At 39.5% G+C, this 12,142-nt stretch overlaps 1 protein-coding gene across 1 annotated transcript in view; it reads right to left on the reverse strand.

Moving 5' to 3' along the window:
- The window catches only part of otof (otoferlin), a 70,237-nt gene that overhangs the window by 30,931 nt on the left and 27,164 nt on the right, over positions 1 to 12,142 (reverse strand). The window contains exons 4-5 of the mRNA XM_022765666.1: positions 9,888 to 9,987; positions 6,659 to 6,858 (exon numbers count right to left, since the gene is read on the reverse strand). Of these exons, the coding sequence (XP_022621387.1) occupies positions 6,659 to 6,858; positions 9,888 to 9,987 (300 nt within the window). The remainder of the gene's footprint in view (positions 1 to 6,658; positions 6,859 to 9,887; positions 9,988 to 12,142) is intronic.

The following is a 12,142-nucleotide window of genomic DNA, read 5'->3' on the forward strand; positions in this document are numbered from 1 at the left end:
GCATCAGTGACTATCATTTGCAGCATCATCCACTCACTGCACATCAACCGAACACACAAACAAACACCTTGAATGAAAGTGAAGTTCATTCAAACTTTGTAGATAAATAAATGGCAAGCTCACTTTTGTATGCAAAGCAAAGCTATCGCATATCTAAAAAGCACAAAACATAAGTACATGTGCTCAAAGGAGAAAATGAACTGTACCAAGTGTCTGGGTGCGATTGTGGGCGAATCAATAATACATGAAAGCATGAATAAATCGCCTCGTTACATGTGTAAACTGCAGCAAAGATGAATGATCTAAATGAAGCAGAATTATTCCCAAGGTTATTCACTGGTACCTGGCAGCTTGATTTCCATCTCCTCAGTACAGCAAGATTTTCAAACTGTGCGTAAAACATTTTCCTCACAGTTATGAATTCATATTTAATGTGCATGTCGAGCAGTGGGACATGAAGCGGAGGACAAGTGAGTCAGTTGCAGTTAACTCCATCTGGCTCTGAACTTACTTCGCAGTGGGTGGTCAAACATGAACAAGTGTGCATGAGTAAAGAAATAATGGATCTGTAGTATTACAATATCAGAGGTTACTGTCCTGTCACCGTCAACCAAGCTAGCCATTACAGGGCAGGTATTATTAGCTCAGGAGAAGGTATGTCATGTACGGCATGTCACATGACCAACCAGCATGGGCGGTCCACATCATGCTCGCTGAGTGATGGCAGAGCCGGTGGCACCCTGCGTTTGTATCTGCCAATCTCACCAAGAAACTGAGCTGATGAAAGAAGTTAAAGAAAGCTCAGTGTATTGTATTCGTGAATGTCCATAAGGTCAAAAGCTCCAACAATGTGCAATCGCAAGTTTTGTGTAGATGTGCACCAAGGTGACAACAACAGTTACCTCTTTACGCAGATTGAATCCAGTTGTCTTGTCACAACAACTTTGGTCACACACTCGTGTTAGTTTTATCCAGTGTTTTCAAATGTGCTTGTATTTCAGCCACTCCCCTTGTTTATCTCTAAATGTGATGTACAGTATATATCGTCAAAGTGGTGAGGTTTTTTCTCTATTTGCTTGTGTTGTCTTCACCGTGTGGAACTCTCTCAACCGCTGCACACATCTCCCATTCAGAAGAAAATAAATGAATAAAGGGAAGATAAAAAATAGCCTGTCAGTGATCAATAATTCATTGACATAGGCTGTGCTGTATGTTCTGCTCTGGGGGCTCTGCTGAATGGAGCTCAATGAGGCAGACCCCCCCCCCCGTTCTGTCTCTCACAGACACATGGATTGGATGGACATATTTCGGTGCTTCCAGGATCAGATAAGATAAGATGAAAACTCTTTCTATACCGAGAACTCTCACCTTATTGAACGCTCTGCAGCCCTCTCTCTCTCTCTCTCTCTCTCTCTCTCTCTCTCACAATACTTGATTTCTTTCATTGGCAGACTTCTTCTTCTGCTGAATGCATCAAGTAATGTTCCACTTTGATTGTAGTGAGACCTCTACAACCTTTACATGACGGCAGCAGATAAAACAGAATATCAATATTATTTATCTCTGTGATATTGACACCTCCTCAAGTGAGTTTGTGTAGCCGCTTCATTTGTCTACAGGAAAGTTAAGTGAATTAGTAATTGATATACTTTGCCTGTGATGCTCTGAGTGTTTGCTCACAACTTTACCCTCATTAGTCTCACATAGTTAGAAGCTTATGCAAGATTAATGCCTTCACACCCAAAAAAGAGCCTTGAGCCGTAACAGCCTACATACAGCAAACAAAACATTTTTAAAAAGTCCTTCAGCCATATTGTGTGTTTAACTGTGTTTTTGTGTGTGCGTTTATATATAGGATAAATATATTACACAATATTTTACAATGTGTTTGTGTGTATGATTTAGACTTTCTGAATAACACAGACAGAGGAAGCAAGAAAAAAAAAACAGGGATGGTAAGGAAAATGAAGAGGAAGGAAGGGTTATGAGAAAGTATATTCAGAAACATGCATCACTTTTAAAATTTTAATATCCATTCCAAAATAGCACTCTTGCATCTTTTACTCTGTTATTGCATCAACTGGGTTAGAACAAAAAAAAAAATTCTCTGGACGATAAGCTATGACTCAGACTGCTTCAAAAGTTTTCCAAGACAAAATGTTCCTGTTTTCTCGACAACCCTCATGACGTCTGAGGGATTCCAAGGACATTTCCCTTTATGTAATCTTATAAATAATCATCAATAATGAAGAAAACAGCTCCACTGAATCCTATCTGGGACAAACACACAGGTGATACCAGAAATTAAGATTTAACCCAAGAGGCATGTCGTCATCAGGGCTTGGAAAAAAAACAAAAAAAAACCAAACACAGCACAGTGATACAAACTCATTCAAAGTGTCGTACTATCACACAAACTGACACTAAGAACCACTGCAAGTCATATCATAACAGCAGAGCTGAAAAACAGAGCAGTCCCTCGAGAGAATACATCTACATAACAAGAAACAAGAAATGTCAAAGATTCAAAAGAGAACTCCTTCAATCCAGCATCTGTCTCAGCAGAAGAAAACAAGCAGGAGAACAGATAAAAAAAAATAAAAAAAATACAGCCTGCAGATAATTTAAAACCAAGTATGAAGGATTGAAAATGACAACTCACATCTTTATGATTGCGTACATAAAAAAATTAAACTTTGAATAAACTTTTTATGGCGTTTATCTGTGAGCTCCCAACAGAAAGAGATTTTGAAATGCCTTATCTATGACTGCAGTGTGTCAGCAATGTCTCGATTCACTGATCTGAAGATTTTTCATTTGCTGACAAGGACTTACTGTTTGAAAGCTGGAGGCTTGCCACAGTGCACAATAACAGTGTATTACAACTTGCATCAGGAGACTACTGATTCATATTTGACATCAATAATAGATGAACACCAAAGCAACACCTACTGCTTATCTGGAGTGTATGGTTAGAAACACAATCCTATTTTTCAGGGATAAAAATAAGCATCTCTTAAAGGCCCTGCACACCAACACTGGGGTTTTAATTGACTGACATTATAATTAAAAATGAAAGAGTTTGGAGAGCTTCTTATCTTTAGAGCTGCCCCATAATAATCGATTATTATTATTACGTTAGTCAAACAAGTTTTGATTGGTTGTTTGGTCAAAAAAATCTGCTGACACACAGTCACTCAGTCAGTCATGGACAGACATCGTTTACACAGCAGGACCTTGTATTTGTTAGACAGTATTGTAACTAGGGGTGTTGGGTTCATGTAACTGGGCGTATTTAGTAATAAAATAATAAACAAGACACAGAGATCCAGTGTGATGAACAGCAGCAACAACTTCTTTATTTTCCTAACGTGTGTGTCACGAGCAGGGGTCTGACAACAGCTCCTGGCTTAACGCAAGGTTACGGTGACTCTTAATGGACGGACTACCTCAAATATCAAAACAACCCATACACATGGGACAGTCTGTTACAGTAATTGCATACCGGTACAGCTGTAATGTAGCACAGCGTTAGCAATGTCAGTTATAATATTCTTTCTCAGCCCTGGACTCAAACCATTTTCTGATGCCTCCCCAAAATATATATATTTAAATAATCAAATTAAGATCATAAATGTGCGATGACTAGACGACTAATGGATTGAATCAATTAATGCTAGTCGAAAAGGACAACCTGGTCGGGACAGCCCTAGTCACTTAAGGGTCTTGAAAGTCAATCACTAAGTTGGGAACACTGGTCCTGAGAATAAGTCTAATTGGGCAACATAAGTGAAAACAGTGTGGGTCGGGCCTTAAAGGACCTATGCAAATTACAACGAAGGCTCGAGAATTATATTCATTATCAGTATATCTATACTGTATATGAATGTCATGGTTTCTCTATTAGCTAACATGTCTGTTGTTGTGACTGTTTCCACAGGGAGTCAGTGCTGCAGTGAGCAGACCCACTGAGATAAAGAGGAGTGAGACAAAAGACCAGACGACACCTGCACCACAGCGCTGAGTGATGATCCATCATCGACATGTGATGCCAGAGCCGGCTTTGAAAACACAGCAGTTTACACTAATAGATAAATGAATCACACACTTGGCAAAAAATGATGATAAATAAATCAACACTTGTTTGAGTAAATTATACTTTCAACAGAAGCTTTGCTCAGGCTGATATTTATCCTTTGAGTAGTTTGATGTTTTGCAAATGATTCATGCATATTTAGATGGTTTGAATAAACACAATGACTATTTACAGCTTTATGTTTCAGTGGAGCAATGGCGATTCATTTATGCATTGTTTCAGCAAAGAAAATCCTGTCTTTGTAGCCCTTGCACCAGTGTGAAAATAGGATCAAACTCCAACGTCGAACCCCACTTCACCTCATTATTCCATCTTTCAGCATTTGATGTCCACAGATCAAATGACAACCGCAGCCTTAAATCCATTCTTTTCATTCCTGGCACATGTGTTCCCTCTGCATGCACTATTCAGCAGATCTGCTTCACTGGCAGTAATACCACTCAGGAGGTGATTTATTTATTAGGAATAACAAAACTCACTGCAAAACCGACTCATTGTGGCGCTGCAGATAGCACAAAACGCTTTACGGGCTCCACCATAAATCATCCTGCAGGCTTGCGTACAATGTGGAGGGAGGTTGAGGAGAGGTGGTAGCAGTGAGTTGGTCAAGTTCAACTGCAATTTCACTCATTTAAGGAGATGAGGAGGAACCAATACACCCCAATAAGCCACTTACTTTGTACTGCAGTCATTTTGTACAGCTATAATGAAATTTGATGACCACTGAAAACTGCCATGAGTGCAAACTCTTCAGTAAGCAGCACACATGACCTTTAGGCCGCAGGTGATACAACAGAAATAGACAGCAGTGGGCGGAGCTGTGTACCATGTACCAAGTGGACACAGTTCCTCTGTTTGTTCTTCGACTCTGCATTCGTGTGTAAACTCAGAACGATATGTGTAGAATTAATGGAGGAGTCCCAGTTTGCATGTCTGCCTCTCACGTGTTTTAGAAATACAATATAACCATTTTAACAAAGTTTTAAGTTTAAATTTTCAGAAAGACTTCCAAGCTTTTAGAAGTTCTGAGAGTATGATGCTTAATGCCTGGGAGGGTAACATATTTCTTCCATAACTTCATCAAATGCATCAGACTTGTAGAAAACTGATTTTGAAGGTGACATCGCTGTGAAATATTACCTTCACATGAAAGGGGAGGTAAAACAGACGCACGAAACCCCACACCAGAATCAGGTAAAAGCAGACAGATGGCTGCGGAAAATATAACTCGAGGCTACATTTGTGAAATCCTCCTCCTCATTCTCCTCCTCCTCATCTTCCCTAGAGGATTAAGAAAGTCATTCCAGGTTATCATCTCCGGTACATTCACGCTTCATTACCGCAAGATGAACAATTAACACTGGCTGAAGATGTCCGAATTCAGGACACAATGAAACATCTTTAGAAAGTTTAATTCTGGGAACCTCTCAATCAGAGATTAACTGAGCAGCTGGTAATTCAAGATATAAAAAGGTTTGGATGAGAAGTGGTAAGGCTATTAAAAATCTCTCCACAATTCCATCAGTCTGGCCTACACCGGAGTGAGGCAGATTACAGCTGGATTTGATGGCTAGGTTGGAAATTATTGACATTTTGTCAGCAACTCAATCACTTCTTTCCCCAAAGACAAAATCCCTACGGCAGCCTTTACAAAGTCTGACTGACAGCTGTGTGCTATCACAGCAACTAGATGACAGGTGCCCTCATTATGCAGCAAAGACAAAGGCTTACTCACCTGGAAAAGGGTGACAAACTGGTCATGTAGTCAAAAAACAGCATAATTAATGCTCTGACATTGTACCGGATGCTATATATACGTGTTAGCTACATGACTTTGGTGATTACTTTCACCCAGCTTTTACTGAACCCTTTTACAGTATTTCCTTGTCAACCAAATCCAAACACTGTATCTGTTATGCAACACCCGTGGGATGCTCCAAAACTTAGATTAATCAACTTTTCTTGTTTTCCTCAGGCTGCTTTGAGTCTTTTATCGGCCGACCCTGAACACTTCCTTAATTGTATTCAGTAAAAAAAAGCACAACTTGGGCTTTCAGTGTCAACAAAACCAAAAACATGCACACAAAAGCATTCAGCCACACACACACACACACACACACACACACACACACACACACTCACACACAGATACACACAAGCAGACACACAATTTTTCACTCTTCCATTCAACATGCAGTATAATGATGGATTTAGGGCTCTTGCTGTGCAGATGGTCTCAGTGGAGATCGATGCAACCCACAGATTATTTCACATACTATTCAGCAAAATCATGACAAGCAAACCGAAGAGAAAGACCACACACCATGGCAAAGAGGAAGCGAGTGGAGCTGCAGGGCCAACGCTCTTACGGTGTTTCATACTAAATCTATATAACCTCGCACAGCCTGGGACTAGTTCGTACTTAAAATAAAAACATCTTGTTTTCTATTGCGGAGATCAAATTAATATTAATATTCAGAGGCAAATCAACAGGGCGATTCACTGTGAAATGCTGTTATTGTAATCATGTTATCATGGAGATTATTTGTATGTTAGACTCACTTTCTGAAGGTCGGTATGGATCCCTGTAAGGACCGTCCAGGGGACGTCCCAGACCCGTGGCTTTGTCCAGAAAGCAAGCTGTCAGTTTCAAAGGCAAACATCCCGTCACGGTCATCAGGAACATCCAGGAACTCCCCATCGCTCCACGCTCCCACTGTGCCGTCCATCGGCTGGTATCTTATCTCTATGGTAACACTGGTCTGAAAATGATGAGGACGTTGATGAAAACTTCATATCAAAAGGAAATATAATTTTATCTCAATGTATCAATTTTTTTTTTTTTTTTAATAATAAAAGTTGCCAAATGATCCACCTCCACCTGTTGAGCAGATCTGTTTATTCCTGCCCTCAGCTGCGTTTGATGTGTGTATCATTCCTGTACCCAAATGAAGCCGATCTTCATGACATGTCTAATCTAGAAACTCCTACAATGCCAAAATCAAAACCCAATTAATGTCCCTGACACTAATGTAATTTGTTTGTTTGTTAGGATGACAGAGTGCTATCATAATTTATGCTCCTTCAGCTGTCAAGATCATTTTAAAGTGATTCAATAAAGCTCGAGGAGCAAAGGCATACCAAAGCTTATCACAAATATTTTCCTTTTAATTGCCTCTTCGAATCCAGTTTTACTAAGTAATTTTTAGCCTATTGTGATTTTTTTTTAACCTGATATCTTGTTATCTCTTATACATTATACTATATATATGTATATTGTACATTCATGTTTGTATATAAAATGTTGGAATATTTTAGCTTTTTTAATTTTAGCTGTTAAACTCAGCACAGATAGTATAACACTGCACCCACTGCCGAACCAAACTTGTACTGACAGAGTCCAACACAAAAGAGCCAACACCTGGAGGCTTAGTCTTGGCATGTCTATATCAGCCCATTTAATTGTGTTTAGAAAAATCTCTCAATATAGGCAACAAACTTTAACAAGACTATAAATCATCTCCTCTGGCTGGTGTTTGCTGGAGGAATTTAGATTGACGGTAACGGTTAGTTGAATGTGGGCCAGAATCATGGCTGACACCGTAGTTTGTCTTTGGGGTCTTCTGCGGAGCCGTGCTTGGACAAATATTATCCTCCTGACAATGACCTGATGTTTATTACGAAGTGGCCAATTTATTCTACTGACAGAGACGGATGAGGAGAAAATATACACAAGTCTCTCGTTCTCCTCTCTCCCTCCATCTCCCTCTTTTTCGCTCTCCCTTCCTTACATCCTCGCAAGGCAATCACTGTAGTCCATGAGGAGTTGGATTTGTTACCATGGCGACCACACCAGTGCAGAGTTGCAAGTAACAGTATTGCTCTTGGGTTATGTCGGGCTTAGTTTTACCACTTTCTTGCTACATGGTTGTGCAGTACTGAAATTCTGTTAATTGTGTGTGTTTGAGTGTGTGTGTGTATGTGTGTGTGTGTGTGTGTGTGTGTGTATGTGCATGTGTATGTTTGCACGCTATGATGTGTGTTCATGAGAATCCACTTGCACATATGTCAGTCATGAGTGTGTGTGAGCATGTGCATGTGCATGTGCATGTGTGTGTGTGTGTGTTTGTGTGACCCCTAAAGCACTCCCATGTTGTGTGTCATCATCTCAGAAACATCACATCAGCATTCCCAGCTCCAGTAACACAGATCTGCACCCCGGGGTGCTTTAAAATCTTATACGGTTAAGTTCTCCCTTACACATCCCACTGTGCTGCTTTCATTTCCACATACATATTCACTCTTAAATTATGTATTCAGCGGCGAAATCATCCTCACTCTCATCTTTACCACGGAGCTGCTCTCTGTTTAGCTGTTCTAAACACTATTTCCAATCAATAGCGAATATCTGGATTAATGTTAATGGCGAGTATTGTGATATGCTGATGTTGTAATTCCATCAGGCCCTTGTTGATGGAAAAACAACAGCAGTGCCTTTACAGGCCGGATGAAGGCTGTTATTTCTCCTGTCGTCTCTGCTGCAGGTGCAATGGAAGATCGACTTCTCTGTTTAATGTTCCCCTATTTAGTTGTGAATGCATTTTGCTGGTTAATAAGATTCCTTTTCATTCTACTGGTGTAAGGTAAGTCATACATAAACTGTTAAATTTTTGCTTTTGGAACACTGTTTTTTGGACTCTTTTGTTCTCTTTTAAATTCTCCTCTAAGTGAATGTGGAGAAATTCCCTTATTCCACTCCGTCTGTGTCAGCTTGTCCCAGCTTCTTCATTGAACCTGTATGATGTTTCACCTGAGTGGAATATTTAAACTGCAAATGCAAATGTTTTTACGGCCGCCCTATTCCATCAAAGTATTCACACTGTGCCTCTTTTACATATACACATTTCCACTAAATTCATCCTGACATGTTTGGTGTGTTCGGAAACTTTGGGATTTTCAGTTGAATTTAGAATACAGTTATTTGAAATTCGGCTACACAGATTTGGTTTATACTGACGGATTAAATGGGATTAGAGATGTAACCTACACACAGTTGCTGTTAAACCTGACATCATTATTTCTATGGCCACTTGTGACGGCACAACAAGCTGTAAACACAACATTGACATATTAGCAACCACTGTGTGGAAGCTAATGGGGATCCAAATAAAGAAATAATGAACATTATAAGTTTATAAAACTGTTCTGGTGAAAATGTTAGCAAACAGTTGCCTATTTGCATTTAAAGCTGTCTCATATCGTCTCTGCTTTCGCTCTGCCCCCAAGACAAATACTGGACTCTTCAGCTGCTTAATGCTTCATGTTGATGCTCCAACCAGCAAGTTACTACCTTTGTCTGCTGTTTGTTGCTGGACAGGTAGCATACAGTGGGTTTATTAGAGCTTTTTTGCTCTGCAACAGTTACTTGAAAAACAATGTGAGAGTGAAACAAAACACTAAAGTTTCAGGAATAAAGCAAAGTAATAAACTGAAATGCACTGTAAAGCTCTGCAGTGAATAAATGAGCTTTATGCCATGTTCAAACAGCTACTGTAGCAGTAAGCTCAGTTTTACTTTTTATTCATTCGTTTGAAATTATTATTTTCTTATTTTATACCTGTTGGTATTCACAAAGATTCAGCAGACAAATCATTCCTGGAAATTACTCTGTACACATCATCTACCGAGCGACCAAGTGTTATGAAGACACTCTCCAAAAATGTCAACTCTATCACAGCATAACACCTATAGATCACTGACACTCCACTGTGAGAGCAGTGTTTATCCATACCTTTATTGATGTGTTGTTATCATCGATGAGTGTGTCGGTCAGCTCTAGGTGTCCCTCTTCAGCCACCTTCTGAAGTACCATGCAGAAAGTCCCCACCAGTCTGCAGGAAAACATCGAGGGAGACGCATATCGTTAACACAAATCAATGAGATCAATACACTGCATTATGTGTTTTTGTCCTTTGTTCCTCCTCTGTTGCCCATCTGTTTACCTCTGTGTATTCAACCATTGTCACATTGTTAGTCTATATACTTTTATAGTTAAGCCTCTAAATACTGACAAATTGTACTTTTTTTATTGACCAAAAGCATCTGTGCTCCACCGCTCTGTCTCACAGCGAGCAGGTGAGCATGTGTCAGCGACAGAGTCATGGACAGACGGCGGATGGGTGCTGATGGATATGTGCTCTGTCAGACATTGAGAGAGTGCCGAACTGCTTTTGTCACTACAGTATGTCACACCTCAAAAGCAATGTAAAGAAAGCAGATAGCGCATCAAATACACAAACACAATGTCAATCAATCCCCCTTTTCACCTGGAGTCTCCTCTCGGTTACCCGTACTTTGTGCACAGCTGTGAGAAGTAAGATGAGTACATTTACTGTCGTTCAATCCGTTTATATTACACAGAACTAATATAAACATTAAGATGTGAAGGAGCTTCATGTGATACTTAAGATTATCATATATTAAATAATAGTTGTTTTGTTTTTGTTAAAGCTAGTATGTTAATACTGCTGATCCTACTGAGCATCAACTCTCCTTTATGTGGCTTTCTGACCGTTTTTAGCTGCTTTCAGCTGATTGGTTTGATTTGTTGCTCCATATGGTTGCCTCCACACGGTGCTCACCAAGCTGTCTTAAAATCATGGACACCTACTCCCAACACAAGAGCTCAGGCCCACTGATTATAAACTACATGTCTGAAGTGGTAATCTGTGGTGTTTGCCTCATACAATACAACTACAACTACCACCATTAAGAATACAGTTGACTATGGTGTGACAATGAGTAAAAATGTGTGTTGTATATAATTATATTGATAAGGAAATGCCACCATTCTTGGAGCAATCTAAGAAGCCGCAAAAAATATATATTCTAAATAACTCAGTTTATTCTCCAAAGCTCTCAACACATTTCAGCAGCAACTCTCAACCTCTTCTCTTAAGCTCTTATCAATGCCCCCAAGGACAAGTCACAGAATGGATGAGGACTCACACACCATTCAGTCACCCAGCACACTGAATTAAAAGGTTATTCTTTGCTTTCGTTTTGCCAAAGGTGGCTGTTACTTGGAGTTTGCAAGAAAAAGAAGAGTCCTCTCAGTTTGTTTTAAAGAGCAAAGCTGAAGGCTGCAGGAACTCAGTGCTGACCTTTTTCTTTTTTTTACTGTTTTCTTTTGAATCTGCATTTAGAGAAAACACCTTTACAAATTTAGATGACAAAATTAAAGTTCAGCAAGGTAACTGAAAGCTTGATATTTTTTGTCATCAATTACGAGAAGTTTCTTTTTTTTATTTGTATAAAACCTCATGAATGGATTATGTTAGTATCATTTTACCATGCTCACATTTTATCGCCATTACGGTAACTACCAGTTTCCGATTTGTAATCATCGTTCCTGTCAACATCCAAGTCTTTTGTCTAAACACTCCAATATAACCGACTGAGCAGTTTATGATACAGAAAACCAATCCAAACATAGATTCCTTGTGTTAGCCAAAGCCCATCAAACAAGGTAATAAAACCCAAATTTATTGGATATGATATTATATTGTCAATGCACAGTGTTTTTAACCCTCAAACAACCAACTCTGCAACTCTGACACAAAAGTGGAAACAAGAAGAAACAATGTTAACTGAATGTGCAATGGAAGAATATTAGATACAGTCCCTGTCTTTAATATTTCCTCAAAGAACAAACAACAGAATAGGACAAATTGATTGTTGTTGTTCCATACACTGTATAACAGGGGTCCCCAAACTACGGCCCGCGGGCCACATCCGGCCCGCCAAAGCAATTGGAGTGGCCCACTTAACGATCCCAGACAATCCCTCTAAACATCAACCAATTTTTATTAAATTGCATTTTCCTATCATAACATCATAACATATCAGACCATAGTTATGAGCTATTTATAGTTAATAGTGGCTCATCTTCACCTCCTCACACAATGGTATATTCTGACGTGACTTTGATAGTGACCGAGCCAACGTCAAGCTGCAAAGTTCTGAGGTGGGAAAAACTTTTTGGAA

This window comes from Seriola dumerili, unplaced genomic scaffold (assembly GCF_002260705.1).
Source record: "Seriola dumerili isolate Sdu_G_001 unplaced genomic scaffold, Sdu_1.0 BDQW01000025.1, whole genome shotgun sequence".
Classification (NCBI taxonomy): domain Eukaryota; kingdom Metazoa; phylum Chordata; class Actinopteri; order Carangiformes; family Carangidae; genus Seriola; species Seriola dumerili.